The sequence below is a fragment of the Ambystoma mexicanum genome, chromosome 10 (genome assembly GCF_040938575.1).
Source record: "Ambystoma mexicanum isolate Mex_15411 chromosome 10, UKY_AmexF1_1, whole genome shotgun sequence".
NCBI classification, from domain to species: domain Eukaryota; kingdom Metazoa; phylum Chordata; class Amphibia; order Caudata; family Ambystomatidae; genus Ambystoma; species Ambystoma mexicanum.
In genome coordinates this window covers 1,301,867,861-1,301,883,766 of record NC_090932.1, presented here as the reverse complement: position 1 = coordinate 1,301,883,766, position 15,906 = coordinate 1,301,867,861, and the positions used below count along the sequence as shown (strand labels likewise).

Below are 15,906 nucleotides of genomic sequence, written 5' to 3'. Positions count from 1 at the left end.
CTTGCATTTCCGTGCACTGCACAGGGTGTTTCCTTAAAGAGCAGGCACCGGTTTTTGCGGTTTTTTATTGTGCATGGGAGGGGTCGCGGTGATGGGGTTTATGGGGAGTGGGGGCAGGCCAGTAGGGAGCATAGTTCCACTCCTTCTTTCCGTACACTTCGACCACTGGACGAAGCACATATGAAATGGGAGGAAACTTTGGGGCAACTGATCCGGGATAAAACTTGACAGCACGGCTTCAAACAGACTAAGGGGATTGCCCTGAATAGTAGGTTCAGACTTTTACATTTCAAATTCCTGCACCAAACCTATTAAACACCAAGAGTCCTCCGTAGATCGTTTCCGAATAGCTCGAACGAATGCATGAGATGTGCATATGCCCCAGGCACCTTTCTGCACTTGGCCTGGCAGTGCCCGCTGGTTGTGAGCTTTGGGACTGGGGTATTTAGGACAATAAGTGAGATATTTGGGGAACAGGTAGAGATTCCACAGTTGACAACACTTTTGGGTTACGCGAAGGAACTTTCAGGTCACGTTAGATGCCTGGTAGGACTAGTATTGGCCCTGGCCAAACGCAGGGGGACAATGACCTGGGGCAGGGGAGCCCCCACCCAGACAGGGGATGGTTGAAAGACACACTGTACTGCTACACAGAGGCAGACTACAGGAACCTGGTGCCTACCAATGTGAGATCCAGAGACATTTGGGGCCCTTGTAAGTATTATTTGTTGGCAATCCCAGACAGAACCCAATGCTGTATAAGGTTCCTGGAAATACATCTGTATTTTGTACTGTTGTATTGTCACTGGCCCTAGCTGATCGGGTTTGCTGTCGTTGTTGCTGTTTCTACAAAATAATCAAGAGAACTAAATAATAAAAGCAACTCTACTGCAGACAGAAATATGACGTGTGGACTCGCAGAGCATCCGTAGCGCTGTTGAGAGTCACAAGTGGCGGGATCGCAAACACGCTGGCATGCAACCAGTCCAGATGGAAACAATGGATGCCAGGAGAAAGCACCACATGTGCCCCTGGACAGATTCCTGCTGCAACACCTGTAGGGCGAATCCATGGTAGTCAGGATACAGTGTTTCGAAAAGTAAGACCAACGTCTTAGTGTAAACTTAACACCGGACAGTAGATACAGAAACAGTTTGTAAATATTTGTTTATTTTCTATTGATTAGAAACAAAAAAGATTCTTGTTATAAATCTAGACATTTACATTACGGTTTTACTCTCCCCACACTCCTTTGAGCAGGGAAGACGGGCTGTTGCTAGCAAAGGGGTACCCGGAGGCGAGGCAACAGGTACCTTTCCACAACCGTGGCTTGGGGCACAATCACGACCCCTGCGACGGATTTTGAAGCATCAGGGTCTAGAAGCTCTCCCCCACCCAACAATCATATATAACCCCCCTACTTCTGCCGCTTGTGCCAGCGTGCCCCCACCCACTAGCTGCATGCATAAGGGCTACACGCATCCTGTCCGTGGGACGGACCCTGCTGTGGGTCCGGCTGCCTACAGCCGGTAGTCCATGTGCTGTAAACATTTGCGCCTCAAGGCCGCGTGAAGACTGAAGTGCAGTCCAACTCAACACAGAGATCAAGTCATCGGTTGTAAAGTGCTAATTACTGCAGCACGTAAAGAAATCTCGAACAAAACATCACTACGTTTCCCCAAATGACAGCCCACCCCAAAACATTTGACTACATTGTGAATCTGGAATGCCTACAGAAGCCGCATGGAACATATTCAGGAGCCCGAGGCATGCCCCGTAGCACAAAGCATATAGAACTTACTGGCATGCCATGTCACACAACCAGGTGTGCCACTGGGAATAGAGCATACGCCAGCCACACTTAGGCATGCCACCGGGAACACAGCATATATTTCACTCACATGAATGAAATGGGCCATTTGACACACGGAATCAGGCCTCCAACAGATATGGGGCCTCATTACGACCATGGCGGAATGGGTTAAACGGCGCCGTAAAAGGCTGCGGCGCCGTTCAACCCGTTCTGCCACATTACAAGGTCCCCTCGCGGGACACGTTAAGCACGCCTGGGAAAACCAGGCGTGCATACCGGGTCCCGCGAGGGGAAGAGGGAGCAAACAACGGGCCATCTCGTAATGGCCCGTTGTTTACTCCCTCTCCCATTCCCATTCAGCCCTATGGGGGCTCAAATGGGAATGGGGATGAACCGTGTCCGTGTCCTCGAGTGAGGAATTACCGGGCCATCCGAACTCGGAATGGTCCGGTAAGTCCTCATTCCGAGGACACGGACACGGATGCGGTTTTGCTGGCAGCCATGCCGCCAATAGCGGCATGGCTACCGGCATACCTCGTAATGAGGCCCCTTGTGTGGCACACCAAACAAGGCATGCCACAGGTACAGACAGTTTGGCACAACCAAGCCTGCAATCGGGCACATTTCATATTTTACACCACTGTGTGCCGCAGTGCACATACACTACGGCATAGCCATGTTGCATCCCTCCGTTAGCATTTGTAAACATAGGAGACCACAGGACAGTAACATATTCTTGTGCCTTCCTGTATTGTGAAGGAGGTGACTCCTTTTCTGGGAGAAAAAAAGAACATAGCTAAGTTAACTCTGCTCCATGCACTTGAAAAGTCGCCGCCCTTCCTGTGTGAGTGGAACGCTCAATTGCGCGTTCCTCTGCCTTGCGCTAGATCTTTTTCCTGAATGCGCGTGGTCAATCCAGCGCACTTGCAACCTGCAACCACGCTCCCTGAAAACTTGAGGCATTTTTTAAATCATCCTAATGTGTCAGCAATCATTGGTTCAAGTTCAACATTTAGCACCAGGTTGCAGTTCACGGATTCTCTTTGGTGAACAATAGCCGGGTGTCACGTGTTTGTCCATAATGTACAATGGTAGAGTACCACCCGTGTGTGCCCAGGATGTCTAGCAGCAGGGCGCTCTGTGTTTTCCCACAGTATATTTCATTAGTGTGTAAAGGTGAAGTACTTAAGTGTGTCCATGCTGTATAAAAGCAGGAAGCCCTAAGCTTTCCATAGGGTGCTACGGTGTGCATAGTGTATAAAAACAGAAAGTGCAATATTTGGTCATGATGTAAAGAAGTGCATTGCTCATTGTTTGTCTACAGTATACACGTGTAAAGTACCCCCCATGCATGTAGCCATGGCGATGAACAGGAAGCCCTTGGGGGTCATTACAATGGTCCCAGTACTGGTAAATCTGTTACCAGCCTTTTTACCGCAGCGGAAAAATACATGTTTGCTGATGGGGGGAGGGATCACTGATTTACCTCTAGCCAAGAGCTGATGGTAAATCAGGTCCCCACCAGCAAAACAATGCATGAATTACCGATACTGGTAACACCGGTGCCGGTAATTCCTGCAAACCCCTCGGACTCCATGGAATGAGGATTTACCACCATTTTCCGCCACCTGTAATATCCCAGTATTACTGGGCTATCAAGCGGTGAAAGCCGTAGGTCAGTTTCCTGGTATCCCGCCGGTATTACCGCCAGGATACCAGGAAACATATAATGACCCCGATTCTGTGATAGGTTACCTTCACCTTTGCCCATTTGAAGTTCTGTGCTTACCCATTGTGTAAAGGGGCATGGTGCACTGCGCTTACCCATGAATTATAGCAGGAGGCCTTGTGTTAGTACACATAGAACGATGCCCTATGTGTGTCCCCAGTGTACAGTGGCAATGTACCCCTTTGCTTTTCTATGGGGTATAATGCAGGGTGTCTATAATTATAATTGTTCTTTTATAATGCCCTTAATATCAACATGTGGTTTGTAAGCGTGGGATCGGGATTCGAACCTGTGTTGCTGCTGTTGTTTCCAAGACAAACGCGTTGCCTCTGAGCTATCCTTCTTCACCAAAGAACATACTGTTTATCCATGTATTATAATAGAGCCCTCACCCCCTTTCTCCTGTTCATCGCTTGTAATAGCAAGGGCCCGCCTTTTCTGTTACATTCAGAATAATGCAGCGTCCTATGTTTATTTGTGCGCCCCCCACGTACGGACCATGGGTTGAAAAAGCAGGGGCACAACCTTGCCTTTCAATTGGGTTTAATGCAGGGGCAGCCTATGTTTGTCCAATGACTATAACAGATTACCCCTCCCCCCATTATTTCTGTTTTTGCTCATGGATTATAAGTGTGTGATGCCATTATACTTTTGCTTGTGTGTAGTAGCAAAGTACCCCATTTGTATTGCTTTTACGACATTCTGTGATACCCAAAATGTGATGAGTGCTCTGCACACCTAAAAAAAAAAACTCCATCGAACTTCGTTTCAAAGATAAAAGGCACAGAGTAAAAGTGCAGGCCCCCCTGAACAATAGTTCTCAGTAGTATGGGGCGGGGCTAAAACATACCCCAGGACACTACAATGGGACCGGGGATATATGTAGGACAATGCCGCTTACAGTTTTCGATGGGTTCTCTGCTGTTTGCCCAGCTCATGATCTCCTTGCTTGTGCGCCGACTGGGCTACCCTTGCTTCTGTTGTGCATTTTCCCCATCACAATGGCCCTGAGCTCAACACCAGGAAGCCATGCACTTTTTGGTTGCTCCAACACAGAGGCGTTGCTGGGGGTGAGCCTGAGGGGGCTATAGCCATGGGTCTTTTGGTTGTAGCCCCGGATAAAAGCTCAGAGACTGCAACCAAAAGGGTGGGTAGCCCCAAGTCCCGACAGTCCCGACATTAGCCTAGCCCCGTATCTTTTCCAGACCTAGCAACACCCCTTCGAGCCCGACCTCACCTGCTGCACACCACCGTATCCCTGTCTTCTTGCCCTTTGCTCCCTCATTTGCAGTCGGCAGGAGGGACGGCGAGGAGGTATGGGTATTCAATTTGGCAACTCTGGTTGGCTGAGCGGGTTCTTATGATGCCAATTCCAGTGGTCGAAGTCTATGAAAAGAAGTAGTGGAACTATGTTCCCTGCTGGCCCATTCCTGCTCCCGCACAAACCCCATCGCCACGCCCCCTCCATAAGGCCATGCAAACCCCTAAACAAATGTGCCTACTGGTTCAGGGAACATTCAGTGCAGTGCAGGTTTCAACTTCTTCCAACTCTTTTATTTTAAAACAAACCCATTGCGGAATGGTTTCTTTTTAAAATAAAAGTATAGGAACTGTAAAACTTAATTTAAAAAAGTGGCGGAGCACCGCTCCCGCCCACTTTGAACACTGGACAGTTCTGCATCTAACTTAGGGGGGGAGGGAAACAATCAGTACAAGAAGAATCAGCCAAACAGGAACTAGTCTCCACATGATCTTATCTTGCGGATACCCCTTCCTGCGCTATATATGGACCAATGGCAAGCCGACAAAAGAAATGCTAGTCAGTGAAACGTACAGGGATATTTTCTTCTAACTTTTGGCCACCATGAGATCTCTCCTTCAATCCACTTTCAACCTAAAAAAAATTAAAATGCCAATATGCAGCAGAGTCTCCAAAAGCTGCACAACAGAACCCCAGGGCTTTGAAACCATCAACGGACATAGGAAGTACTGCGCGTCCCGCCTTGAAGCAGCTGGGGAAGGCGACCATTTCACCAAATAAGAAGTCTCTTCACCGGCCCACTGGGAGATCTGAACCCAGAGCATGGTGTGTCGAATTCAGTGTCTCTGGCAGAGGACCGACCGGTGGTGGAAAAGTTCAAAATCTTAGGCTGGAGCGAGGCAGGAATCCTGAAGACTGTATTCTGATAAAATCACACGAAACAGAGTCCAGCGGCTAGTCAACTCTTCACGAACTATAGAAGAGAAGTGAAGCATTCCACAGGACAGCGCATAGCTCTGTTGGGAGGATAGCATGTGCCGAGGCACGAGAGAGACTGGCCGGAACTGAGCGGGTGGAGCAAGCGAGGTTCAGAAAACAGGAGAACTGGGCCTAAAAGAGTAGGCAAAATGATGTAAACGAGGATGCAAAAAGGAGCACAGCAGACCACATGAGAGAGCCCACATAAAGCAGTGTGGTGTAATATGCTCTAAGGACAAAGGCTGTCAGAGACCAAGGAAGCAAGAGTGTTGGTAAGTGAAAGGTAGCCGAGTTGGGGGGAAGAGAGGCTTGAAAGAGAAAAGGACTGAGAATAAGAGAGGTCTGTGTTAGGGTTGCTCTCCTTGATGTATGTATGAGGTGTGCTTGTTTGCTGTAAGTAAAGGAGGTGTTAGGGTTGGTCTTTCTTCCTGTATGTATGAGGTGTAGGTGAATAGGTTCTAGCTCAGGAGGTTAGAAGATGTAAGCCTGGGTGGTGGGAGCCAGTGGGCTCTTATCCTGGTTCCTCTTGATCGCTCCATGGTACTGATGACATATGATCTGTAACTAAAGGAAGAAATTAAAGTAACCTTGAAGAGTACCTATCCTATGTATCCAGAGTGTCCTTGATGTGTGAACCCAATGGCTGAGAAGCAGTCCTAACAGTCTGGGACATCTAATTTGTTGAAACGAGAGCGGCCTCATAGAGTTGAGGAGTGGGAATAAGAGTGCTGAGAGAACACAGGTGTGAGAATGCAATGGTCCTGAGAGAGTTGAGGGGTGGAAATAGAAGGAGCCTGGGATAGCACGTGGGTGGGAATTGAGAGTAGTATGGGAAAGATGAAAGGGTGGATTCTGAGAGGCCTGTGTGAGCTGAAGGGTGCAAATAAGAGAGGCCTGGGTTATCTGAAGGGTAGGAATGCGAGAGGCTTGGGAGGGGAAGGGGTGCACATGAAAGAACCCTGGATAATCTCAAGGGTGGGAACGAGATAGGCCTGGAAGAGCTGAGGGTGAGAATCAAAGAGTCAGGGAGAGCTGGGAGGTGGGGATGCAAGTGACGTGGGGAATCCAAAGGGTGGGAAAGCACAGCCAGGGAATACCACAGTATGGGGATTAGAGCAGCCCGGAAGATGAGATTGCAGGATTGTAAAACAGCCAGGAGGGATTAAGGATGAGAATCGGTGAGCAGTGGGAGAGGTAAGCATTGAGAATCCCAGGAAAACATAGGACCTGGGCCACCAAGGTCCTGAAGAATTCTGAAGCTGCAGCAGGAGGTCCATTTAGGATTCATCAGTCAGACTGAGGCCCTTCTCCATCTTGTTGCCTAGGTTTTTGATGCGGTCCTCAGAGCCCCGGTCTGGTAAGAGCACCTCTACAGAATAGCTTATCTTCTTGGAGTGTAGGAAGCTGTAGGTGTTGTCAAAGCGCAGGACATCTGCAAACAAACAGAGAAAAATGAGATTGCAGAGATCATCTTCTTCCCTTGTGCTCATCAAATCAACAGCCATACTCCGGTCCACTCTCACCAACTGTTTCCATTTCCAGAAACCACCTTCTCTGTAGCCCTAAACCTCCCATCTGCCTCCTCCAGGAAGCCAGTCTCATCATCTGCCTCTCCCTCAGACTCAATCTCACCAGAGGCGACCTTCCCCGATGCAATCATTCATCTGCCTCATTCTTGAACCCAAACTTTTAATCTGTCCCATCGTCTGACCTGATCTCGCCAACTGTCTCCTCCTCTGACCCAATCTCTTTAACTGCCTGCTCCTCTCACTCGTGCCTGGTTATCATACGGCAGCATTCTTTTTGCAGTCAATCTGGAAAAAGCAGTGGCACTGCCAGCAGTTTGGGCGTTTGTGTAGGCATGGCAAAGGCACCTGCCAAGTATTGCTGAAGTGATATTTAAATGGCCATTGATGGTACCAGGTGCAAAATGGTGTGAATACCTAATTGAATAGGTCATCAATACAGCAGCTAATAGCAGTGCCTGGCAAATGCCTATTATATATACAAAAGACTATTGGCTTTGCCAATACTTGTTTTTTTTTAACAGGACTTAAGTGAAGGTCACGAATAGTGCTTATAAATTGATTGGCTGAAGGCAGACCTGTTTAAGCCATTTTTATCATACCAATAGCGAGATTACATTTCCAATTAAGTCATTAACTCTCATAAGACTGCTTTAAAAAACACTGGCAGGCACTTTGAGTGCAACGTTGGATGGTAAGGCTTGATTAAAGCAAGCTCAAAGAGTTCCGATGAGGAGGTGCTTTTGGCGGGCAGGTGCAGGAACTGGGTGGGAATGACCTTAGGGATTTGCATGCCCATGGGCCATCAACGGGTGGGCAAATAGCCAGACAACCCCTACAGGCTTTGTGTCCTTCCCTCCTAAGTGTGTATTGTACTTGTGAACCACCTTCTGAGTGTTTGGTCTCGGCTGCTTTCACAACTACCACTTAGAGAGCATAGTGAGCTTGAGGAAGTCACTAGTAGTATGTGTCTGAAAGATATACCCCAATAAAACAGTTTGCTACAGTCCAGTATGCAAAATGTGTCTCATGCTGCCAGCAGGGAGCGGTTACTGGGAAAGCCTTCCTACTTCAGTGGATAGGACCATTCTGTATGCATTGGCTCTTCCCATAAAAACATATAAGGGACCGCTCTGCTCAATCAACCTACCACCACACCCAAGAAATGGCTTGGTGACCACCTTCAATATGGGCCCGATACTTGAAACCCAAATCGTAGTAGCACTTATGTACCTGCGCTATGACGGTGTTGATTCATTGCCTTCCTCCACCAGGTATACAGTATGCTCAGAGGCCAAGAGATATCTATCTCCAATTATCCGTATCGAATGTGCTAGACTCATAGCCCAAGCAATAATAGCACTTATATACCAACGCCATGACTGAGCTTGATCACTGCCTCCTCCAGATATGCATTAAGTTATCACTCTAGGGGATGCATATCCTTGCCAGTCCTACCTATTTGGAAATCTTTGAGCCGGACTACATACTTTCTGGGCAGGCCATTATTTGGCTTAGATCATTCCTAGAAGGCCGCCAGTCACATGTACACTGGGGTGCGTCCATTTCACAAATTATAACATGCTGAGTGCCACAAGGGGCGTGTCTCTCCCCCTTGCTGTTTAATATCTACATTCTTCCTCTATGTGGTGACCTAGGACTAGTCCAGATATTATTTTGTAACTACGCTGACAACTTTCAGCTGGTGCTGGATATCACTGGCGACCATGAGAAAGATCAACAGATGCTGAATGGGGTTTACCACATGATAGAATGTTGGATGTCCACTAACTGGCTTTGTTTGAATGCGGCCGAGACTGAGTTTATGGGAGGGGGCGTGGCCAGCAGGCTCAGCATGAAGACGTAATCTCTGCGAGCTCCCGGGCCGCCAGCAGAATCCTGCAAAATCCTGGAGAAAATCGAAAAGAAGCCAACATACACTTAAATCAAATCGAAGCATATAGCTACTGCCATAACCTGTGCGACTCTGGAGGTGAATCGGTGGTCAGAAGCAGAGAAAATCGCTGAGGAAAATAAGGGAAACGGCGCCGGAGCATGTCCAAGATGGCCGCCGGGCGCTGAGAAGCGGTGGTTGCCGCCCAGGCCGACGCCTCTGGAGACGGACCGCGCCGCGGGGAGACGGACGCTGTGGAGGTGGGCGAGGAAGGTGTGGCATTGTTCTTCCCGTTGCACTTTGCTCTGCTCCTGTTGGGGAGGACGGCGTGTGTCGGGAGTGAGGTCCTCTGCCTCGCGCTCCGTCATTGCTGGGCGGGAGATAGGCACTAGTGCCCGACTGGAGGACCGGCAGCTCGGAGCGAGGGCACGGACCGGCTCCTCGCGACGCATTTGAGGAGGAAATCAGAGTGACTCCGGAAGATCGGGGCTGCTCCTGGGGGTGCGCTGGGCGCGGGCCCTCCCAGCCCTCCGCTCCGGTCAAAAACGAACATTTGCGGGCGCTCCGTCTAACATCGAGCGCTCGCTGACACACAAAAAACTGCAACAGCGAAGACCAGTGGGTGAGGGGAGAGCGGAGTCCACGCGCCAGACGCTGGGGACAGATTGCAGCCCGGGGAGAGAAGGAGGAACCGGGCCCGGCCCCCCCGCGGCCCCTGCCACCTGCCTCCCTGAATATACCGGCCTCAGAGGCGGCGGAGGCGGACGAGGCCGCACCAGCACAGCGGACTCGCCATGAACATGAACGAGTGGGCCTGACTGTCCCACGCGGCGGCTGGAACAGGAGACCAGGAGCGGAGAAGACCCAGGAAATTGCAGCCTCGAGCGTGGGTGAACCGCGACACAGCGCCACTGACTCCTGGCCTGAAATGAACAATCGCGGGCGCTCCGTTTATCGTTGAGCGCCCGCAGAAATCCTGCAAGTCACGCCGGTAAGGAGAGGGGTCGGTGGAGGTATAGCTCTGCATTGAAAGCGACCTAAATACACGAAAATAGACTGCCAGAACGGCGAAGGGGGCAGAAGGGCAGATCCTGAAATAGAAGGCAACCAATATATTAATTTAATGCAAACGGCACCTTGAGAGGAGCGGAACCCAAAGACTGAGACGAGGAGGCTGAATAGACTCTGGAACTGGCCTAATGGGAAGAGAGTAGGCCCCCACGCTCAGTGTGACCGACATTTCCAAGCCACACATGTGACCACAACACAGGGGAAGAAGGGAGCTGAGAATCCATAACCAGCCCAGCAACCAAAGACACCCACTGGTGGCGCGGCGCAAAACATAACATACAAGAAGCCACACAGTGCATCATCCATCTGAGATAGCAATTTCCGCATAGACAACCAGCATCGAAAGCACCACCCAAGCAAGACGAAACGGCACACTAAAGTCCACACCCTACGCAATAATAAACAGGCAAACAGTTGCCACAATGGGCAAGGATAAGGTGACGACAAAAAAGGTGGGCAACCAGAGCACTATGGAGCAATTCACAACTGCTACCCTGCCTCTGCCAACTGAACCAAATAGACCGGAAGACAGGCAAAATCCGGAAGAAACCCTCTCCCTAAGGGATGTGATGACCGCCATTACCAACTCACGGACATCCATGGAAGTCAAAATGGATGGCATCTCAACATAAGTTTCCCTGTTGCGGCATGATCTTCAGAAACTATCATCCCGCACCGGAGAGGCCGAAACTCGCATATCGGTCGCAGAGGATGAGCTGAGAGGTATGGGCCAACAAATGAACAGAGTGCTAGAACGCATTAAGGTACTGGAGAGCAGGGTGGAGGAGGGAGAAGGCAGGTCAAGAAGAAATAACATCCGCATTCTTGGGCTACCCGAAAAAACTGAAGGAGAGAGCATGGAACTCTTCCTGGAACAATGGCTTGTCGATCTGTTTGCTCCCAAGACCCTGTCGACACTGTTCTCAATAGAAAGAGCACATCGAGTCCCAACAGGCGTCCCGGTCCCTGGAAAACAACCGAGAACTGTTGTAGCGAAGATCCTTAACTACAGAGATCGGGACGCAGTGCTGCAGATGACCAGGACAAAGGGAGAGATAACATACAATGGCTCCAGGATTGGCTTCTTTCCAGATTTCACTAGGGAAGTGCAAAAGATGAGACAATCCTTTGACCCCCTCAAAAAGGCGCCTACAGACACTGAACGTAAAATATGGCCGCCTGTTCCCTGCGCAATTGATGATATATCATAATGGCACCACAATACATTTTACTGACCCCAAAGAGGCGTGGACCTGGGCCGAAAGGAACCTGAAGGGGGAATCGAACCCACACAAACGACAAGAAACAAGAAGGAACAGGCCACGCCGAAATGAACCACTGGATAGACCAGACCATCAAGAACAGGAAGTGATACCCCAGAGAGACGATGAATAAATGCAACAAAAGATGTAAAATGGCAGAGCACATGGCAAGCAGGAAACGTAACTTGCCCAACACAAACAGGATCCGGTAACAAAGCTGGCGGCCCGAAGACCAACACGGCACGATCCCCCACAGCAGGAAGTGCATGAGGAGGTACTCTCGAGCTAAAGAGACCTAAGCACTTTAAAAATAGTTAGAGAAGTTTAATGTTCTGTTTAATGGACGACAGATGCTTCAGTTGGGGAAGGAGTGTGGGGAGGGTGAATCGGGAGTTACACAGGTATTCAAATGACGCCTGGCCCATCAAGGCCACTTCGAACATGACATATATGAAGATCACAAATGTCAATTATCCGTATACACCAAGGAACTCAGTGAATAATGGCTACAGCTGCACATAGGGAAAAAAAGCTTGCCTTCATGACATGGAATGTGAATGGCCTGGGAAACAGTATAAAGAGGAGACTAGTAACACAATATATAAACCGGCACGATCCGGATATAGTGATGCTTACCGAAACACACCTGACGGGCACGAACTGCCAATTCTTCAAGAGAACAAAGTATAAAACAGCAGTCCACGCAGGTTTCTCCATGGGTTCGAGGGGAGTGTTAATACTGATAAATAAAAGAACCCTGATAGACATAACAAAAGTAATCCAAGATCCGGGGGGCAGATTTGTGTTTGTGCAAGGCACACTATGGAACCAAACCATAGCTACAATGGCGATCTACTCACCCCCAGCACTAATGACCCCTCTAATTGAGGAAATCACGCACATAATAGTAAACAACCCAGCGGATACACTGGTGATGGGCGGAGACTTCAATGAAGTGATGAGCATTGTTGAGGACCGCACACACCAAAGGGGAAGAAATCCGACACTGCCGACCAAGCTGGCTAGCTTTGCATCAGCACTGGGCCTGAAAGACGCATGGAGGGACTTTCATCCAGAGGAGAGACAATTCTCTTTCCACTCGGGTGCACACGGATCGATGTCCAGGATTGACTACTTTTTCCTCCCCGGCGAGAATGTGCTTAAAGTAATTGAGGCAACTCTTCAGCCCCGAGGAATATCGGATCACTCCCCACTCACGATGCTGCTCGAGACAGAAAGACCCCGTCCTCCACCGAAGTGACGATTGAATGCATATTATCTAGGATTCCCGGAACTTACAGAGAAAATTCAAGAAGCAACTACAATGTACTTTGAATTAAATCAGGATTCCGTGGATGATGCTGGAATAGTATGGGAAGCATACAAGGCGACTCTAAGGGGTGAAATTCTGATCTGGACTTCAGCACACAAAAAAGCACACCAGCGAGAAGTGGCAGAAGCAGAAGCGGGGGTGAAGCGGGCTGAGGAGAACTTCATAAGCTCCGGTACGGAGGAAGACAACATATCCCTACAAGTGGCACAAAAGAAGCTATACAACGTTGCGCTAACATGCGCAAAACAAGCACACAGAACTATGCGTGCAAAGATATATGAAACGGGAGACAAAGCCAGCAAGATGCTGGCATGGTTGGAAAAGAGAGAAGAGAGCCACCCACAGGTACGTCGAATAGGCATCACGAACACTGAATGGGCCTTAACGGACTCGGGCATCGCGGAGGCCTTTGCAACCCAGCATGTTGGACACAATGACCATCCCAGCACTAAACGAAACCCAGAGGATGAATCTTGATGCCGCAATAACGGAGGAGGAATTGACGACTGCCATCTCCCAGCAAAAGAATGGGAAAACCCCGGAGCCTAATGGCCTTCCAGTGGAAATATGGAAAAAAAATTGGCACAGGAGAAGTGGCGCCACACATGCTTAAAGCGTTCTTACAGGCGAAGGAGAAAGGCATACTACCACCGGACCTAAGGAAAGCTAACATAGTAGTAATACATACGGAAGGCAAACCTCCAGATGCATGCAGCTCGTACCGACCAATCTCTCTCATTAACACCGAAGCCAAAATACTGGCAAAAATACTGGCCAACAGATTGCAAACAGTGATACCCTCCTTGGTCCATCCGGACCAATGCGGCTTTATGCCACAAAGATCCACATGAATGAACATTCACAGACTCCACGCTGCCATTGAGAAATCACCCACCCTACAGGACCCTCTAGCATTGCTCACTATCGATTTTGAGAAGGCCTTTGATTCGGTTCACTGGGAGGCCCTGTGGCTCATTATGGGCAGAATGGGATTTGGAGAGCACTTCACAAACTGGGTTAAACTCCTATACAATGCACCGATGGCAGAAATTAGAGTTAATGGCTGGTCTTCACGCACCATAGCACTTGGGAAGGGTACTAGACAGGGGTGTCCACTCTCTGCGATGTTATTTGCACTCGCAATTGAACCACTAGCAATAATGCTAAGAGACTCCCTAAATTGGAAGGGGTTCCACTGGGCACAGAACTGGGAGGACAAGGTGTCCTTATATGCAGACGACCTCCTAATCTACCTAAGTGACCCAGCAGTCTCCTGTCCCATTGTTATGAATATACTAAACACTTATGGAAATTTTAGCGGGTTAAGGGTAAACTATGATAAATCCCTGCTGTTTCCGATCAAGGGGCTTGATGCAGCAACCCTAGATACTTGCTTATTTAAGACAGAGAAAGAGCAGTTCCGATACCTTGGGATACAAATCACGACAGACCTAACACAATATATAGAGAAAAACCTGCATCCAGTGAGGGATAGATTCGTAAATGACGTAAGACACTGGATGAACCTTCCGCTCACCTTGCTAGGGAGAGCTGCCTTATTCAAGATGTTGGCCCTCCCCCGGTTTCTATACGTCATGCAGAACGCACCAATATATATACCTAAAATAGCAAAATAGATGAACCACTTAGGAAACTGCTATGGGGAGGAGGGCACCCCCGAATTGCACTAAAAACCCTACAGCGCTCAATATGGGAAGGAGGAATCGGACTCCCACACCTGCAGACATACTACTGGGCAGCCCAAATGTCAGTGGTGAATGACATCCTGCATGTCGATCCAATGTTACCGCATAATAGAGCAGACACCCGGGCGGACCATGGGATCACCCCGCTAGAAAGCCTCTATCAAAAGAAAACACGACAAGCCACACCTACAATGATTGCTCAAAGAACACAGATATGGATAGATACACATAGATACCTGGGATGGGAAGGGAAAGTCACATTGAAACAACCCCTGTGGTATAACAAACATCTCCCAGAACTTAAAGATATTCCCAAGTGGGTAACCTGGGAGGAGACGGGGATAAAGACATTGGAAGACATGGTACGGGATGGAGAAATCAAGACATTTCAAGTCCTGAGAGATGAATTTAATCTCCCCATCACAGAGCACTTCCACTACCTGCAGATAAGACATGCACTCACGGCGAGCGAAATAGACATCCCAAATGTGCCAGAATGCACCCCGATCGAGAGAAACATTGTGATGGATCGAATTGAACACAAAGTAACATCTACAATGTACAACGCCATCAACTCGTTTGCCACGAAGGAGCTCATAGGGCTCAAAGAGAAATGGGAAAGAGATGTGGGTCAAATACAAGCAGAGGACTGGACAATGGCTCTTATGTACCCCCGAGAATCAGCAATCTCAGCCAGAATTAGGCTGATCCAGCTAAAAATCCAACATAGGATATACTATCCCAGAGAGGCCCTGCACCAATGGGGAAGGGCGACGGACCCCAACTGTCTAAGATGCCACCACCTGAGAGGAACCTTCTTCCACACTTTATGGGAATGTCCGCAGATACAAGACTTTTGGCAACAATGCTGCGATAGACTATCAACAGTACTTGGCTGCGAAATTCAGATGGATCCCAAACTCCTGATACTGGGGATAGATGCGGATATAGAGCTATCCAGATTTGAAAAACTCATGTTCGCAACAACCACAAGTCTTGCAAAAAGAAATATTGCTCAATTGTGGGGCTCACCCACACCACCACGGTATGACAAATGGGTAACGGATGTAGACGTGTGCGTGCCAATGGAAGTGAGAGTGTATACTACAAGGGGGTGCCCAGAGAAAGCACCCAAGATATGGCAAAGATGGGAGGACAACTGAAGGCTAACAAAGAAGAGCCATAGAAACACTGAATGCTAAGCAATGAACTGATATAAGTGATCGAAACGAACTCAAGATCTATTAGATGTAAGAACTATATAATGCATGCGGAGATAAGCCAGATGCCGGGAAGAAGTGTATACCTGTGTGTTTAAATGTAGTGACTAAGG

The 15,906-nt window shown here is 48.9% G+C and overlaps 1 protein-coding gene across 1 annotated transcript in view; it reads right to left on the bottom strand.

Moving 5' to 3' along the window:
• Nucleotides 1-1,148: 1,148 nt before the first annotated feature.
• SEC14L2 (SEC14 like lipid binding 2) overlaps nucleotides 1,149-15,906 on the bottom strand; it is a 468,884-nt gene continuing 454,126 nt past the window's right edge. Inside the window, exon 12 of the mRNA XM_069619311.1 lies at nucleotides 1,149-7,213. Coding sequence (XP_069475412.1) covers nucleotides 7,059-7,213 — 155 coding nt within the window. The 3' untranslated portion in view covers nucleotides 1,149-7,058. The remainder of the gene's footprint in view (nucleotides 7,214-15,906) is intronic.